General features: G+C 40.8%; 3 protein-coding genes and 1 non-coding gene across 5 annotated transcripts; all 4 read right to left on the bottom strand.

Annotated features, from left to right (window-relative positions):
* Positions 1–1710: 1710 nt before the first annotated feature.
* Positions 1711–3569, bottom strand: LOC149836724 (uncharacterized). 2 transcript variants are annotated; one of them, XM_090007093.1, is made up of 2 exons: positions 1925–3569; positions 1711–1820 (listed from the first exon to the last, which is right to left on the bottom strand). In XM_090007093.1, exon 1 carries the CDS (start codon positions 3473–3475, stop codon positions 2516–2518), a length of 960 nt encoding a protein of 319 aa, XP_089863219.1. In that variant the 5' UTR covers positions 3476–3569; the 3' UTR covers positions 1711–1820; positions 1925–2515. The 2 variants fall into 2 exon arrangements, with proteins under 2 accessions (XP_089863219.1, XP_089863220.1); XM_090007094.1 differs by having other exon boundaries at positions 1745–1820; positions 2125–3569.
* Positions 1770–2505, bottom strand: LOC149836725 (pre-mRNA-splicing factor cwc22-like). The gene is made up of 2 exons (XM_090007901.1): positions 2125–2505; positions 1770–1820 (listed from the first exon to the last, which is right to left on the bottom strand). Exons 1-2 carry the CDS (start codon positions 2503–2505, stop codon positions 1770–1772), a joined length of 432 nt encoding a protein of 143 aa, XP_089864027.1.
* Positions 3570–4137: 568 nt separating the features above from the next.
* On the bottom strand, positions 4138–4354 carry LOC149836726 (small nucleolar RNA U3). The gene has a single exon (XR_016432284.1). It is a non-coding gene; the product is annotated as a small nucleolar RNA U3 (small nucleolar RNA).
* Positions 4355–14292: 9938 nt separating this feature from the next.
* On the bottom strand, positions 14293–18049 carry LOC149836727 (serine--glyoxylate aminotransferase-like). The gene is made up of 6 exons (XM_090005546.1): positions 17951–18049; positions 17036–17334; positions 15763–16047; positions 15272–15638; positions 14748–14958; positions 14293–14569 (listed from the first exon to the last, which is right to left on the bottom strand). Exons 2-6 carry the CDS (start codon positions 17238–17240, stop codon positions 14432–14434), a joined length of 1206 nt encoding a protein of 401 aa, XP_089861672.1. The 5' UTR covers positions 17241–17334; positions 17951–18049; the 3' UTR covers positions 14293–14431.
* Positions 18050–19345: the final 1296 nt, after the last annotated feature.

Raw genomic sequence — 19345 nt, forward strand, 5'->3', positions numbered from 1 at the left:
TGGCCAACTTGGAAAGAAACAGAAGAAGAAGAAAAAGAAAGGAGAGAGAGAGAGAGAGAGAGAGAGAGAGAGAGAGATTCCCGCTCAAGGGATGAAACACAAGACCGAAGATTCCTTGACATCGCACGTGACTGCAGGAATTAGAGTTCCCACCCAGGGAGGTGGGAACTCTCTAAACAGGAAATTTATGTGCCTTAGAATTCCTTTTCTCAAAACCAAAATTGGATCCAAACATGAAAATCTGACGTGGCAGAGGGGCATTAGGAAATGTGAATTCTCTTTCCTGAGAATTCACCTGAATCCCAACCCAACACACCCTTAGTCATTGATTGTGAATTGTGGGAGAAACTCCAGCATTCTTGTAGGCAGAAAAAACGAGGAACATACTTGGATCACCATCAACCATTCACCATTCCAATTGCCTTCAATCATCCCCCAAATGAAGCAGATAAAATATTGACACTGTTTTCATGAGAAATTGAGAGTGATACAAGTAGGCATGGCAATGATGGACTAATTTGGATCTGGGTCTCTAACGGTGGAATCAAACATTGCCATAATAGATAAAAAGGAATGTGGAAGCCGTTAGTTCTCTTTGGAACTTCTGTAATTGAGTGGCATTATCATTTATGAATTTATTTTTAAAAAAAAAATATAATAACGTTTTTTTGTTTATATTTTTCTACGGCACTTTGTTTCTTTGGAGTAAAGTGATTTTTACTTATATATATTTATATATGTGTGTGTATGTAAGTATGTATGTGTTGTGCACTTACATATACATACATACGTATGCATGTAAATTTTTTTTTGCTTTTGGACTCCAAAAGAAAAAAGGTAAAAAGAATGTACATATCAACAGTATATATGTACATATGCACACATTTATGTATAACAACTAACAAAGCAGGATTTAAAGACTAAACAAGTAAAATTTTATTTAGAATGAAAGATGCAATAATTTAAAATTGCCATGGTATTAACAACAACAACAACTATGCCTTCATCCCAAAACAATTGGGGTCGGCGATATGAACCAACAAAGAAAATCATTATGGGTCTTCCACATGAATCCTTCTCCTCCATTCATTTCTATCTAATGCCATGTCCTCGGTGAGGTTCAAAGCATTCATATCCTTTCTTATCACCTATGCTTTTTTTGTAGCAGAACAAAAGGAAAAAATGAAAATCTCCTATGCTTTTCAAACTCTCAGTATCAATCTTCAAAAACTTGTCATGGTCAAGATAATCAAAATCCGGGATCAGGTACAAAAGATTATGAAAGACGAGAAAAAAAAAGAATGCTCCATTCTTTTCTTTTTATTTGGTCTTTTCCTCATGGAAACAGTCATACTTTGTTCGTAAAATCTGGAGCCCATATTCGATTCTCATGTAGGGATCTGAAAATATTCAAGGACCTAACAGGGATGCAGATCTTACTGTAACGGGTTTTTTTGAAGGACATTTATGTAGTCATTTTCAAAATTACAGCGAACATACAGGTCCATCGTGGAACTCTTTTTTGGAGAGGGTTACTGAATCATGAATAATGGTTTTTCATTGACTGAGCAATTCGTCTTGTTTGGGCTGTTTGGGAGGAGGAGGGTGATGAAGAACTTAATACACCAAATATAGTGGCTGAAGATGATTTTCTTAAGCCTATCCCAAATTTAAAGATTAGCTTTTACATCCACTAAATTGCTTAAAAACTAAATAATTAACAGAGAAAAATAATACAAAAAAGCAAGCTAACCATGAAGACCTTGAAGCTAAAGGTCTTGCAGCAAAGATCCGCATTCTTTGACAAATCCAACTGCCACCTGAAAGAAGGAAAAAGGACAATGAAGTATCAGTCACTAGACTCAATACGTACAAAAAAAAGTCACACAAGTACTGAAATAAGAAGCATGCAACAGCAACAAACCTCTACACTGTCATCAGTTGGATTCTCCAAGAGCACAGTGAGCAACTCCAAAGCAATAATTTCATGAGCAACTTGTTGATTTACAAGATGAGCGATGAATTTAATAGCAGCAAGCAATAGTGGATGCATTAAAACAGAAAGAAAAACAAGAAGGGATTAAGCATGTGCTCCGACTCAAAAGGGATTATGTGATGCCTGACCTTATCATTCCGCTTGTATGCCCTCTTAAGACGCAGAATGATTGTCTTCAGCAGAAGTTTACCCACTTCGGGAAATTTTGTGTTGACAACAGCAACCAAAGCAGCAAATACGTCAGTAAATCCAGGAGATGCCATTTGAGATTTCAAGCACGACCTGCAGAAAAGGCCTCTTCCGCAGATCAGATTCTCGCCAATCAATTCTGGGATGATGTTCTTTATGTTAGAAGCATTGACTTTGTTTACGAGACCATTTATGCTCTTGCGAAGTGCATCCCATGTCAATCTCTGATACTCTTCGCTGCTCTTATCCTCCGCATTTCTCATCATCTGAGCAAGCTCGAATGGTGGTATATAGATACCACCGCTTCTTCCCAAATTCATCTCAGTAGGATTAGTTATCTATCTTATCATTACTTTGAGGCTGGACGCTGCTCAACTTCTTTCTCTGATCAGCATCTCTCCTCCCATCCAGTTTACCATCCCCTCCTCTGTTCTTCTCTTCGTTTCGACTTCGAGTTTGTCCATCCCTAGCTCTGTTCCTGTCATACCCATCTTTCCTTTCCCTATCAAATTGCCGAACATCGTCATCGCGTGCGTCCCGCCTTCCATCCGATCCTTCCTCCCTTTCTCTCCGATCCCTCCGTCGCGATGTTTCTCTATCCACATCCTCAGAGTTTTCATAACGGTGTATTCTTCTATCATTTTCGTCATCAAGATCGTCACCACCATCCCGCCTTACGCTTGATATTCTCTCTCTTTCTCTTCGACCCTTGGATCTTGATGTCTGTCTATCTTCTTCCTCAGAGTTTTCATGGCCGCCTCTTCTACCGCGATCGTCGCGATTACTGCGCCTTCTATCCGAACCCTTTTCCCTGGCCTCGTCCTCACTTGAGTTGCCACGATGGTCTCTTCTTCTAAAGCTTTCTACATCTCGACCATCACCACCATTAGAATTATCACGCCTCTCGTCCGACCTTTTCTCTCCTTCTCTATGTTTCCACGGTCTCGATTCTTCTATACCCTCATCTTCACTAGAATCATCGTCATGGCGCCTTCTTCTCTCGATCGCATCATACTTTTCCCTGAACACCTCCGACCTCCGACTTCCTCCATCGTCGGCAATTTCACGGCCTCTTTCCCCATCCGTTTTCCTTCCGCGGGTTCCCTCATAACCACAACCGCCGCCGTTGCTAGCGTTGCCGTAATCACCCCCTCTTGCTATCCCTACGAGATTCTCACCGAGAATTCGCTCTACCGATGTCCCCATTGGCTTCCTCCGGGCGGTGCCTCCCTCCATCGAATTCCTCCTCTTCGGCTCTAGGGTAACGGTTCCTATCTGAAACCCTAGCATCGAGACGATCAGATGCCCTTTCCCTCTCGCTTCGCAGACCTCCCATTCTCACCAAAACCCTAAATTACACTGCAACAAATTCCAGTATAAGATTGTTACCCAAAAAGAGGGGCGGATGATACCGCAGAGCAAGTTCGAACCCCAAATGGTATGGTTGTATAACTGGTAGGGGTTGCCTAACCCCAGCTTTCTCTGTCGAAAAAAAAAAAGGAAGAAGGCAAATCACAGCGAGAGCGAGAGAGATAGACAGAGAACGGATTTCTCTTCTCCTACCGGCAAAACCAAGAAAAAATATCCGAGTCGGTAGAGCTGCGATTTGGTGTTTCCCCGGTACAGACTGCAGACTCGGTCAAATACGAGACAGCTAGGGGCTCGGTTTCGTACTAAGGTCTCCACTATCCATCCATGGTTCGAACCAGGCCTTTCACGAACCAAACCCTGAAAATATTGTCACGTTAAGAGTAAAACATCACGACGATATCGTTAAATTTGCAAAAAACAGCTTTTTCATATTGCAATATTTGTAAGAATTTTACCTAAAGTTATATAAATTTTAAGCTTAATTATTCGTATAAGACGATATTTTGCAAAATTTCTTCAAAAAAGAAAGCTTTACGCATTTTCCTCACCTAAACCAAAAATAAAAAGGTGAGGGGAGTTTGGGTCTGTCAGACAACCTCAAGACCATCCCTGGCGGAACGAGTCAACCAGAGAACGATCCTCCGCTACCGAGAGCAACCCGAGGGCTAAACTCAAGTAGGCATTCACGCTCAGGTCAAGAGATTATGCTTCATCCTCCAGACGTGGATCTCTGTCTCCTTAAGACTTAAGGATACAGTTGTACAACCTATAGAACAGATCCTGTTCAAGTAAGGTCGTGATCTAATGCTTCATGGTCTCTCTATGTAAAGCGTGTGAAAAAATAAAATATAATCGATATGGGACTAAAAAGCTTATCCCCTCAGATGCAAAACACAGCGCGTATTACGAGGAGAAATAGGGAAATGTGCTTGAGGGTATACTTACCCATCTGAGTGCCTGTAGGAAGGAGAATAATTGGAGCTCCAACCCAGGCCATACCCGGATCTGAGTCCATATTTAGTCGGACTTGACATATGGGTCAACTTGGATCAGATCAGGTCCAAAACCCTCCCTGCTAAAGTATGTGTAGGAATCAATTCAATCTGTTTTACTGGATGTAGTGATCCAAATTTGAATTAGGGTCTGGATCTGGAGCTTCATTATGAGAACTGGTTCTGATCCATGCTCGTTTAAAGAAAGATGGACAAGGATCCTACACTCTTTTTTTTATGACGAGGAACCCAGGAAAACCTTAGGTGGGGCCCCATGACCACCCTGTCTTACGTGGTTTACCTCTGAAAGCTATGGACACACCCGACGCCAACAGCGTTTGATCTGGTGCCTTCGTATCAACACTCTCACAATCACCCCCCTCGCCACACAGGTGGTCCCTGCAGTGGTAAGGACCCTACATTTGTGGTTTAAGATAGGGCTGGCCCGGCCCAGCCCAGCCCATTTACTAACGGGTTGGGTTTTGGCCCAATTCTTAACGGGCTCGGGTCTGAAGAGAAGCCCATAGCCCAATCTTAAAATGCATAAATGATCGACTGAAAGCAGGGGTTAATGAGAGAATAGCAAGTTTTCATGTAATGGCAAAATCTGACACGACCCACCAACCCGACCCACCAACCCGCTTCTTAGCCGGGTTCGGGTTTGGCTTAAACGGGTTGTGTCGTAAATGGGTTGACCCGCCTAACCCGTTTATTAAACGGGTCGGGTTCGTGTTAGGGGTATGCCAACCCGCCAACCCGGCTGACCCGTTTAATAAACGGGTTAGGCGGGCGGGTCAACCCATTTACCCGAACCCGACCCACCAACCCATTTACCCGACCCTGACCCACCTGTTTACCCGTTTACTCGAACCCGACCCGCCAACCCGTTTACCCGAACCTGACCCGCCAACCTGTTTACCCGACCCGTTTATTAAACGGGTTAACCGTGTCGTGTCGGGTTACCCGTTTAATAAATGGGTCAGGTTCGTGTTTGCCACAGCCGACCTGTTTAATAAACGGGTCGGGTTCGTGTTGAGGTATGCTGACCCGCCGACCTGACCCGATTGCCACCCCTACATGCAACTAATTAGGTAAATAATAATAGTTATCCAAGTTACTAAGTAATAGTTAATTTTTAAAAAATTTATATTATTAAAAAAATAATAAATAACTCAAGTTCATCGGGTTGGCCCAAGCCCGACCCACGCATATAACGGGCTGGGTTTCGGCTTGGTACCTAACGGGCCCGAGCCTAAAATCATGACCCAAACTCGGCCCATGGCGGGCCGGGTTGGTTTGGCCCATCATGCTGTCGGACCGATTGCCCACCCCTAGTTTAAGCACAATTAACCTTTGTTCGGTCTATTTGCAACCCTATGCTCCTACCTTTTATAATTAAAGGTGTCAACGGGTCAGGTTTACCCGAACTCGACCCAAACCAAACCCTGTAGGGTTCGGGCATAGGCGGAGCTGGGGGGGGTGTTGCAGAATTGGGTTGTAGCCCAGTCCTGCCTCCCGGACCAGTTAAAAAAAATAAAAATTTAAAAGCCAGTCCTAGCCCAGCCCTGATTCCATATGAAATAGATTTTTATCTATTTTTGTAGCCCAATCTTAGCCCAGCCCTGCCTGCAGCAAATAGTTTGATTTGTCCATATGAAATAGATTTTTATTAATAATTGTAGCCATTTTTTATTTTATCTCAAAAAAAAAATTGGGGGGCACTGCCCCCGAACCCCAGACTATCACACAATTTTTTTTTTTTGCTACACCCTTCTTTGCGCCCTCCTCACATGAATCCTAGCTACGCCCCTGGGTTTGGGTATGGTGATAAATAATAAGACTCGGGTGCAGACCCTACATGGATCCGGGTATAGTTTGTAAATTTTTATACCAAACCCAGGCTTGACCTGAGTTTCGATTAAGACCCACAAATTTTCAATATAAAAAATGATAAAAATATTATTTTACCGGGTATGGTCCAGGTCTGGTTCATGTAGATTTTATTGGGCCAGGATGTGGTTTCTCTTATGGTGGACCCGATTAGACCTGGTCTTAGACTTGATACCATACCTAAAAAATCAGGCCCAAATTTGGTTCTACTTGGGTTCGAACCAAACCCGACCCGTTGACACCCTTATTTATAATGGCCAAGAAAATTTATAAAGTGACATATGAGCCAAGTTGGATAATCTTGAGGACTCAAAACAAAGGCTAATGCACTTTTGCTTGGCCCAAATGAGAATCCTTCTCTTAGACTCTCACAATTGCATGTGAGAACGATTCTCATCTGCTCTATTTCTTGCATCCAATCACATGTGAGAAAATGGGCGGGAAGATTTGGAATCACATTTGAGGTCACGTTAGCTCTGATTATGGGTGAGTTGTGATTGTTAGTCATGAGTTTAGTCTTGTGGCCAAGTTTCACATGATTCAAGGCATACACATTTTCAAATATGGGTGGACATCATCAGGCTGAAGTCGTCGGGTACCTGGCCCGTTATAAATCAAGTCCTACGCCTGAATAAACTCTGGTTGGGCTTGGCCTGGTAACATAATTGGGCCCAAAATGAGTCCAATCCATTTTCAAAATAAATGGGTAATGCAAATCGGTTGTTTGATTCGCAAAGGAACAACTAAGTTACTCTACTACTAAAGATCTATGCTACTAAAAAACAAGAATAATGAAAATTAGCAAATTAACTAATGCATACAATTAAAGAAAATAATAATTATCAATCCATTTAACCTCCCTAAAAAATCTCTTAACAAGTATTTATAGCATGAAAGAAAACCCTAACTCTAGGGTGGATAAGCTCCGAAAGCAAACTCAAAAAAATAAACTAAATCTTAAATACTAATTAGGAACCCAATTAGATCCTCGATCTCAATCCCATCAGCATTTGTTGTTCTTCTTTTTCTTCTTATTGTTTGTTCAACTTGGATCTGACTTTGGATCCATGACTACATCATCCTTCTCAGGTTGGGAAAGAATAGACAGCGGTATATTATTGCTACCAAACATGAGGCCACATAATATATCATCTTCATGAAAATAAACGGTCCCCTCCTCTTGTTTTGCATCCTCACCTCTCTCTAAATCCTCGTCGTCATTTTCTTTATGCTGAACCAACTAGACTCGCTTGTGGATCATCGAACATTGTGCTACCAAGTGTCCAACTCCATCACATCGAAAACATTGTATGCGGGTCCTAAATCTTCTTGACAAGGTGTCTGTTTGGAGTCCTTCTGAGTGGCAGCCTTTAGCATCATGTTGGTCCAAATACGCTTTCAGGGTTGAAAAAACATCATACTGAGAGAACAATGATGCTTGCAAATCATTCTTGGCCTTGAGGTTTTCCTCAATAGACATTACATATTGGGTTGCTTTATCCATATTTGAAACCACAAGACAAATAATCTCATCATGAATGACAGAATGAAAACCCATGATGTACCTAGTAACATGTTGGTTTTCGGTCTCCTGAAGTGGACTCCAAAGATTGAGGCGATGGAATTTTGCAGTGTACTCAGTTATACTTTGAACCCTGCTAGAGCAAAATACATCAATGATAGGCATGCTAAGCGAGAGGTACAAACTTAGTTTCATGACTTGTTGCATCTCAGCCCATGTCTCTATGGATTTGAGTCCATGGCTCTCATGAATCTTGTGCAAATCAGTCCACCACAATAGTGTTAATCCTCATAGGCAAGTGCAACTCGGTGGTGCAACTCGGTGATGCTTTGGAACCCGCTGAGAAGTGAAGTATGTGTTCATTGTCAACCTCCAATCCAAGAAGACACCAACATTAAGCCATCCCTCAAATTATAAGAGCTCTACCTTAACACCATAGGTCTCTACACGCTCTTGACAAGGCACAACTGGTCCTAGTGGATACTCATGCAAAAAATAAGCATCATTATTTGGATCCAAAAATGGATCCACGGGATTGACGCAAAGTACATGTTTGGGTGGAGGTCTTCCTGGTGGACGGATAAAAGGCACATCGAGTGGCCTTTGATCTCGTTGTGTTGCCCCTGGTACTTGTGCATGATGCCTAAGTTGGGTGCCCTATAGAGCGGGTTATGGATTTGGGCATTGAAGTAGACCAGGGATTTGATAGGGTCTAATACCGAGATTTGGGTTGTATTAGGTAGGACTAGGTGGGGGGTAATTAGGATATATGGGTGCTTGTGGGTAGGTTTTAGAATTGAGAAGTTGGTTTTGGGTTTGGGTGAGGTTTGGTTCATGGATTGGATTCAATTTCGGGTGGTCAAGATATTAGGCATGGTAAGGATCCAGTTGGATCACGATCGGATCATGATGGTATTGATTCGTTAGACCTAGATTAGTATAGGACGAATACTAGATCGTGCTTTGAGGGTAAAAGTTTGGCTAAGTCCCGATACATATCTAAAAATGTGTTGGGTCTGGTCTTGACCCGATCTAAATTGAAACAGAAGTATTGTTCAAGTTTGAATAGGTTCAGTTTGGGTTCACTTTGATGAATTTGAACAAAAAACAATGGGTTGGGCCCAACCCGATAGACCTAGATATTAAGTAGGTAGGAATTAGTGGGTTTTGGGCAGAAACCAAACCCAAACTCGTAGAAACCGGGTTTAGAGATTGGTTCCTTCCATGAGACTCAGGTTGTTGAGGGAACTGGTTCTCCTAGTTTCCCAATCAAGGAGGAGCCCACCTGATGGGGCAACCCATGGGTGGGAGCCCTCCACCGAGTGAGTTGAGTTGCAACCTTGCCCCACATGCAATAAGAGGAACCAGATTATGGGTGGGTTGGATAGATGCAAACACCTCTTGTCTGGTGGTGGGTCATCGGGTGGGGTGCCTCTAATGCCCCCCTTGTTTTTGCCAGAAACAATTGAGGAACAGGGAGAAGAGGGGTAGACAACCCTTACCCTCCTTCCCTGATAACAGGTGGGTGGGGGTCTCTCGTCGATGGGTGAGTATCTCGTTAGCCTACCCACCTCTGTGTATGGTTGCCCAAAAGGGTAGGGTCAATCGTAACAACCTCTCTGAGCCCATTAGGTATGCTGTGGAGAGAAAGATAAGGGGCAATGAGTTAAAAATAGTCACCCTCCGAGTGTACCTACAATGAAGGTGCACGAGACTACTTGAGGCTCACCCTCTACTTGTGCCACATGGCTAAAATGAGTTTGGGGCCCCCAGGTCTGATGCAAGGTGGTGGTGGTTGTGTATTGACAATCACTGATGTCATGGATCCACCCTCTTGGTTTGAACGTTCCTCACATATTACTAGAGAATGATTTTGCCATTTGTTCTTTTCATCTGAACACAACATAAACTCTGAAAATATGTTATGAAGCATGGTGGTTTTCTCCTCGTTTGCTTGAACCACTCGTCCCAACATAGTAAGACTTTTGTTCATCTCCACAATGATCGCTTTCAAGGACATCAGTAATGTTGACAAATCTATCATTGCATCATTTGCTTCGACCATGATTTTTGGTACACTTTCTTCTTGATCATTTCTTGACATCCTCATGAGATCAAAATTTTGCTCTGATACCACTTCGATGCAAACAAGTTGCATGATTCATAAATGAATAACTAAGTTATGCCACTCTTAAGATGTACCAAAAAACAAGAATAATGAAAATTAGCAAATTAACTATGCATAAAATAAAAAATAACAATTCTCAATCCAGTTAACCTTCCTCAAAAATCTCACAAGTATTTATTACAAGAAGGAAACCCTAACTCTATGGTGAATCTTGGATAAGATCCGAATACGAAAGCAAACTAAAAAAAATAAAATCCAAATCCTAAATACTAATTATGAACCCAATCGGATCCTAGATCCCAATGCCATCACTCTTTATTTTTTTTCTTTTTCTTCTTTTTTGTTTTACTTGGATCCGATTATGGATCCATGATTGCATCAATGGGACTGACATGCCCATCCCAATTAATTGGGTCTGGTTTAAAGGGCATGGCCTGAGCTTGACTTGAACTCGATTATAACCGGGTTGGGCCAAGCTCTAGATAACATATAGGTCATGTCCTAATTAGGCCAGATCCAGTCAACCCGCTCTTCACCCTAATCTCAAGTGAGATTTGTTAGAGAATCAAAAGGTGTCAATCCAGTTGGACTTGGAGCCAGGTCTCAAGGCACACCAACTTCTCAAGGAACGTCAAATAAGCAAGTGATGTAGGAAAAGGACCTACCTAAATCGAAGGAGTTACCTAAAACTGAAATATATCTATTTAGAACTTAGCATGCATCAGAACGAGTTCAAGGAAAGTTGTCATGTCAAAAAGTAAGCTAAACAAATATCCTATTATGTCCTTCATCGAACAAAAAATTGTCCCACTTGCATACATAGTTCTTTTGATTACAAATAAGCTTAGGAGTATAAATCTTCTTTCCAGTTTTCTTGTAGAGTAGAAGTCCTTGTTTTGAACCACCACCAGGGTAGGATTCCTGAATAGACCATTCTTTCATGACCTGTAGGTCCATCCCAATGCGTGGACTTGATTGCTGAGGATTCAATTTATCATGACCTGGGTCTAGATCCAGATTTGTCTTCACATGCTTCCTCAAGCTGATCTCTCAGAGATCGAGCTTGTCTCTGAAATACTAAAATTTTAGTCCTGATAGGGCTTTAGTGAGGATGTTATCTATTTGGTTTGTCGATAAACAAACTAAACTTCAATATCATCATGAGCAACCTTCTCTATAACGAAATGATAGTCAATTTCGATATGTTTAGTTTTGGCATGAAACACAGGATTGGCGGCGAGGTAACACCTAAATTGTCACTCCACAAAATCGAGACATGAGAAGAACTGAACCCCAACTCCTTCAAAAGTTGTTTAAGCCACATCAATTCAGATGTTGTTCCAACAATAGCCTTATACTCAACTTATGTACTTGATTGGGCAACAATATGTTTTTTGGAAGAGCTCCATCACAACAAGTTGGGCCCAAAAAAGGTGACATAGCCATTGGTGGATTTTCTGTCATTTGGACAGCCTGCCTAATTTGCATTTGAGAATGCTGTCAACCTAAGATAGATGGATTGTTTGATGTGAATGCCATAGTTAACAGTTTCTTCTAGGTATCTTAGGATACGTTTGACATGAGTCCAATGATCCCGTATGGGTTGATGCATGAATTGACATGCCTTATTCACTACAAAGGCAATATCTAGATAAGTGAAAATGGAATATTGCAGATCTTCAACAATACTTTTATACTGGGTTGGATTTTCTAATAGTTCTATAAAAAACTTGAGAGAGACATTAGCAGTTGTAGGGGTGGCAACACTTTTGCAATCTATCATGCTTGACTTGAGTAGGAGATCTGTAATGTATTTTCTCTGGGTTAAGGCAATGCTTGATAGATCTTTGATTACTTTAATGCTCAAGAAATAGTAAAGAGGACCAAAGTATTTACTAGAAAACTGTTGATCAAAGGAGTTAATGATGCTTTTGGCTTCATATGAGAGTTTTCTGTCATAATTATATCATCCACATATATCAAAATATACAACTCAATTTCTTTTTCAAATTAGATGAAGAGGGATGTATCTACATTGGACTCAACAAAGTTCAATATCTCCAAGTGCACCTTCAACCTTTCAAACCATGCACAAAGAGCTTGTTTTAAACCATATAGGGCTCGACTAAGTTTGCATATGTAGTCAGAGCAATGCTTGTCTACAAAACCTAGAGGTTGCATTATATAGACTTCTTTTTTCAGAAATCCATGTAGGAAGACATTATTAACATCTAGTTGGTGGATCTACCAACCACAAGAGACTGCAATGGAGATAACCATTCTGATAGATGTGGGTTTGATGACTAAACTAAAAGTTTTAAAATAATCTACTCCTTGTTGAGTGTACTCCTTGGCAATGAACCCATCAACATGTTATTTTATTTTATATATCCACTTACAACCTATCAAATTATGAATTGTTGTAGGTGGGACAAGGGTCCAAGTCTGATTTCTATGTAGAGCATCTATTTATTCTTTCATGGAGCGTTACCATTTGAGTTCCAGGACAACTTGACTAAAGTTCAGTAGTTCTTTTTCTTTCTGCAAGATTTCGGTTAAGAGACCAGCATGAATGAGTTGCCTCATGGCAAAAAACAATTTTGGTTTTAACATCCCTTCTTGGAAGCTACTTATCATATAATGAGTTATGACATAACATTGACCCACAAGACTTATATATAACTATTCAGGACTAGATTAATTTGGTGGCACAACTAGCGACTCAGTAGGAGCCGAAGGCAGGTTGATGGCAGAATTCAAACTTTCTTGGTTTAGGTATTCAGGCTCTTTAGGGATAGTTTGGCTAAGACTAGGTAAGATGACAAGTGGGAGGCCTTATGGTGAGCCACTACTTTGGATGTTCCTAAATCTTGGAAGCTTGTTAAGGGTACGTAGAGGTAATAATCGATGTGATAAAGCTCTCATATTATGGAGTTAAGCCATTTAATGTATATTGCACCAAGTCTTCGTCGAAGACTGGTTCGTTAACTGCACACAAGGTGTCTGCAAGAAACTTGACATAGTTCAAATATTGCACCATGCTCTTATCCTTCATCTTGACGTTTTAGAGATCATATTTCAATTGAAGGATCCTGAGGCTCGAGTGAAACACATAGGATCATTCCAAAGTAATACAGGAGACTTCTCCCTTGTATATATAGTTTTTTAAGAGTTTATGTGACTAATTCTCCAAGTACATTGTGTCTCACTTGCATACAAAATCCTTCCGGCATACAGAGTTCTTTTGATTACAAACAAGTTCAGGAGTAGGAATCTTCTTTCCAGTTTCCCTGTAGATTAGGAGTCCTTGTTTTGAACAACAATCAGGGTAGGAGTCCTTAATGGATCTTTCCTTCATGACCTGCAGGTCTGGATCTAGATTTGTCTTCACAGTGCATCATGGTTTTAGCTTTCTTGGTCAATCTAATGTTTTTTTTCTTCTTTTTAAATTTAATGTGGAGAAACCACTACAGTGGATTGGATGTTCTATTACGGGCGGGCCGGGAGGTGTCATGCTGACCATGGACCTGAGTCGGTGTCCAAAGTAAGGCTCTATGAGTACTCTCCCTCTGCCCACCAGGATAGTTTTTCATTTGGCTTTGACCTTGCGGCAAAGGATGTGAACCCTGCGTACTCTCGGCCTCCAACTTGAAAGCCAGTTAACGAGGCGTCTGAGGCCCTTAACACATTTAGTAACGGAAGCTCATTTTGTCAAGCATTTATTTTTTTTGCTTTTGGCTAGGCCAAGGGAAAAACCTCTATCATCGGCTGCACATTGGCAAGCATTCTTTGGTAACTACGTTGCAGTTGCATTTTTCCCATATCTAAGGTTTCTGCCAAAAAAAAAGAGTTGTAGCTAAGGCTTTTGCGCCTGACTATGAATGTATAGTTTGGCTGCACCTCTTAGGCATGATGATTATACCCTTTGGTTTGTCTAAATTGGATACCGAATGGGTTTCTGAGCCGACAAAAGCTATAGCTAATATTTTGGTTGTTTTTCCAATTCTAGCTAAGCCCAAATTCAAACTGGAGTAGCTGAGTGCGTCGTATTCATCTATACAGCTGAACTTTGAAAAAGAAACCGATACACAATACATAGATCACATGAAAAGGAAAGAGAAGAAAATAATTCAGCTTTGTCGATGCAACAAATCCCAATCTCTCTCTCTCTGGGACAAAGTCAATTTTCCATGTATGAAACTGATTTTAAACGAGGCAAGAGATTAAAAATTTAGATATGAAAGTGTGCATGAAGAAATATGACAAAGAGTTTAGCCTCTAATAGTGCAGAGAAAGATTATACAGAACTTTATCAGCTAAATAAGAGAACTATGTGACAAATACTAAATCCTAGAAGGGATCAGTGGGATAGAGTTTTGCAGGTAGGCAGAAGCTGCCGCCACTCCACTGCCCAACTTCACTGGATACCCAACATCCTTGAGTATCATCTCCACACCAGCCAAGCATCCCAGCAATTGTAGCTGAAAAGAAAAAAAAAAACAAAGAAAGCATTATCAATTTCTGTATATTCTACTAATGCAGGGTGTAGACTAAGTTACCTGACATGATTGCCCAAGGTTAAATCTTGCACATGCCCAACATTATTTCCTTTATTATGGGATAAAGGAGCTAATAAGGAAAATAAATGAACTTTGGTACCTCATTAAGATTGCCAAGATGTCCTATTCTGAATACTTTGCCAGACACTTTGTTCAGTCCCAATCCCAAACTCAGATTGTATCTTTTCCAGGCCCTCCTAACAATCTCTGAACTGTCAATGTAAGGAGGAACAAGCACTGCAGTGACTGTGTCACTGAACCATTCCTCCTTTTGAGTGCAATTTTTCAAGCCCCAAGCCTCAACAGCAAGTCTGCAATTTAAATCAGCGACAATTGACATAACAGCCATGAACATAAGGCGATAATGTAGTACTAAAACTTCATTACATATTTCATGCAGACATTTTTCATAGTGCGCATCTCGAAATTGATCTGTCACATGTTAGGATGGTTCACTCGTACTGCATAAGGACCTATCAACCCATAGTTACTAGAGTATGAAGTGCATGGAGTTTGTGAACATAAAAGTTTAAAAGTGCAGTTGAACTTGGTTAACAATGGCGGTCGAATTATTAGTGACTCAAAGACACCAAATTACTAGTGTATGCCAATGACTAGAATTACCTTGTAGCTTTTCCGAGGCGAGCATGCCTTGCAATTACATTCTCAAGGCCTTCCTCAAATATGAGGTCAAGTGCTACTCTCAGTCCATAGAGAAGTTGGATGGAAGGTGTGTATGGCCAAAAAGTTCCTAGCTTATAGAACTTCAAGTAGTCGTTCCAATCAAAGAACACCCTTACTGATTTAGCATTCTTGGATGCTTCCATTGCCTTTGGACTAGCACAAACAATTCCCATACCAGTGGGCAAAGATAAAGCCTTTTGAGATCCTGTTAGTGCGACATCTACTCCCCATTCATCCATGCGAAAATCAAGAGCACATATGGAAGATACTCCATCCACAAGCAACAATGCAGGATGCCTGTAGTCATCTGTTAGACACCGCAACAGAAGTTAATTTTAGCTAAAATCAACATCTAATCCAATTTTATATGTCAATAACAAAAAGGGATTCAGGAAATCAGTTAGAGATGGTAATTAGCTCTATAAACTAACCCAGGATTCTTCTAACATCTGCCAAATTGTTGGTGACTCCTGTTGCTGTCTCATTGTGAACAATACAAACAGCCTTGATGGTGTGTGACTTGTCTGCTGCAAGTTTTGACGTCAGTATCGAGAGATTTGCACCTCGTCCCCATTCACTCTCTATAACATCAACATTGAAGTTGAGCCTCTGCTGTTGGTCTATCCACAGGAGGCTGAATTGGCCAATCAGAAAGGACACAATCCTATCACCAGGTGACAGAGTGTTTGTCAGTGCACTCTCCCATGCACCGGTACCTGTGGCAACATATTGAAATGCACATCAATCATATGGAAGAACATGGCAGATACCAAGCTCTGTTATACAACAGCACTGCTACTGCTTAGCTCCTATCAGAACTTGAAAACAGATGTTTGTTGGCTTGACGCATCCTCCAAGTGTAAACTCAGGTGGGCTTGGCTTAACTGAGGCTTTCAGTTGAGGCATAAGTTGCTCAAAGGAGACTTGATCTGAGACTCCTGAATCCCCTAAAACAAAGAAAGTCTACCAGAGTGGCTATAAAGACTTGGGGGATACATATTGTATGCCCCATAAATATTGTTCTTGGTGAAGAACTTCACACAAATAGTATATATAACTAATGTCCAAGGACCTGTATCCGTGTTATATAGCTTGGAAAATTTGTCAGATTAATTGGAGTGACAATATTGCCATAAGCAAGCCCCCGGAGTTTTACGCCGCTAGGATGGTGAACATAAGGTATGCCAGGCTAAAATCAGCGCAGCCAGGTTTCTGATCCCGGGTGCGGCTGCTCCGTGTATTTAAAAAAAAAAGGGAAAGATGATAGCTCTCTTAGGAGACCTTAATGGAGATCATATAGGTAATAGGACTATGGTCAGCATGGACTAACCAAAGTCCTTCTCTGAATAGCCTAATAATCTAGTGTTTCAGGGGCATATTTGGCATCAATTGAAACATGACCAAGTTCACAAACTCTTATGAATTGAAAGTATCATTGGTGTAGTTCATCATTGCAAGTGATGTACAGTAAACAGATGTGTTTTTAGTGTGTCAACTTCATGCTAGCCATGTAAACCGAGCTGACATGGCTCACACATAACCAAGTCTGGCTCCTATAGCCAGCTATATTGCAAGTGGGACTGGGTTAACTTAAACAAGGAGCAACCCAGATGACATATGACCTTCAGGGGCATACTCTAGCACCATGATGCTATAAATTATGACACAAAGATGAAGTACATAAGAATGCGTTTAATTGGTCACCTGTAGTAGGGATAAGGAATGGGGTGCCTGTAGTTGTCTTGAAAATCTTCTTTACATCATCTAGAAGAGTCTTTGTTAAAGCTGGTACAGCTGGGGAACGATAGTCCTCATTGTTTCTGTTCATGGCCCGGATCACGGGTTCCGGGATGTTAACAGGTCCGGGAACGAAAAGATGGTTCCTCCCGGGTCCATACATGTAATCCATTTCTCCTCACTAAGCTGGTGCACCAAACCCGAGTAACAGATGAAAACCAACTAAAGTTCTTTTCACTCTTCTCACTTCTTGCTGGAGTTTATGCCTGCAAAATTCCACATGGTAACTAAATTCCCCACGTTCCCTACAATTGAAAATCTACTAGAGAAACCAAAATCCTTCAAATGAAAACCATGCTACGATGAAGGAAATCAGACTATCCAAGATATATTTTCTACTGCATAAACCAATAAAGAAAATATTACTAGAGAGTGTGATATACTTAAAAGTAGTCCATATCATTAAATACGTATGACTATCCGCCGCTGATCTGCGTGATCAGAGGTGGAAAAAATACCGTTTTTTAATTTAAAAAGGTCTTTAGCGGTGGGCGGAACCGCCACTAAAGACCAAAAAAATGAAAAAAAAAAAAGCAAAAAAATTGCAGAATCCAATGCGCAGCGTGCGTCCGACCCTGGGTCCGAGGATTGGGCGTTCGACGTGTTAATCTAACAAATACTAGGGGTGTGCCAATAAAAGAAAAGGAAAAAATAAATAAATACTATAGAAAAAAGGCGCCTGCCTCCGTCATCTTCACTAACAAAATTGAAGTTTATAGAAAAACAAAACCAACTTCAAAAGCTTAGCCAAGAAAACTTCCAAGAAGCATTCATGGTGGTTTTGGTGGAGAGAGAGCGAGAGAGAGAGAGAGAGAGAGTTACACAGCTATCTTCCTTCTCCTCTCTGCACACCCAGCATTCCCCAAATTGTGGAGAAGATAAAAAAAGCATTGCCCACTTGTGCATGTAATAGAGTTAGCTTGGCAGTGGGGTAGCTTTTGCTCCTTATGTGGCAGATAAGAGGGACTCAATGGTTGGGAGAGGACACAAACAAGGGACGAATAAAAACAAAGAAACAAGTAATACAAGGAAGAGCCACGAGTCCAAATCGTCATCCTACCCTTCAAAAACCCGTAGAGATGGGGAAAATGAGGGTGATGAGATGGATAAAGCGATAACGGAATCCCCACCACAGCATTCCATCCTACCAAACCTTAAAAAAAAGAGGTTTTTTATTATTATTGCCATAATAATAAACAGGCGAATCATCTAGAAACTAAAGTTTATTGTTATTATTATTATTAGTGTGGAGAGACCATGATTTGGATGTCCCTTCACAGCCCAAGATGCGTTACGCTGACCGCAGACTGAGTACACAGTGTAAAATAGTCCCATCAGGGATAGTTCTCATTTGGCTTAGGCCTTTTTCAGCAAAGGACGCGCACCAGAAGTATTGAACTCAGCCTTTTTCAACTTGAAATCCTGAAGCCAACCCACCTAGCCACGTGTGCCGAACTACGAATTTCTTAACGTCTGAGCAACCTAAACTATGATTAGATTCAGCTCGTTTACACCCCCTTCGAGAGAGAGGGAGATCCTAAACAATTTATCCCAACCATCATAATTACTGCAAAAGAACATAATTTGAAGTACGCTTTTTAAAAAAATCTCAGTTCATACATGCATTTGGATCAAACTAATTTAAAGAAAAAGAACCTGACTTTTTATCATAAAGTTTTGGTTCAGTATGAGCCATTGGTTTCTGATCTTTCTAAAAACACAGCTAAACATGAAAAATACCTAGTTGAATTCTCTAACAAGTAACATACGTAGAAAACATATGCATGTTCAGATTAAGCAAGTACCAGCAACTATGTTTTTTTCAGCCCATTAGGAGGGTTAGGGGAATAAATTGATAAGGACCCCCCCTCTCTTCTTCTGCATGTTCAGATTAAGTACATGAAACTATGCCTTTTGCAGAAGATTAGGAGGGTTAGGGGAATAAATTGATAAGGATTAGGAATTTTGAAATTTTATTGGAATTTTGGTGATTTTCAAAATTTTGACAGTAAAGATGTGATTTATATGCTTGTTTTTATAGGAATCAATTCTTGGAGCATTTGATTGGGATGCACGGATACATACAATTTTCATAAATTTTTTAAGCTCCAGATACCATTTTTTCTATCCAAAATTCATGATCCAAGTGTCAATTTATAGTAAATCAATCATGCGAAACATTTGTATGGTCAGAATTTTGAAAAAAAAAACAAAAAA

Source organism: Nuphar pumila, chromosome 5 (genome assembly GCF_984573655.1).
Source record: "Nuphar pumila chromosome 5, dmNupPumi1.hap1.1, whole genome shotgun sequence".
Taxonomy (NCBI): domain Eukaryota; kingdom Viridiplantae; phylum Streptophyta; class Magnoliopsida; order Nymphaeales; family Nymphaeaceae; genus Nuphar; species Nuphar pumila.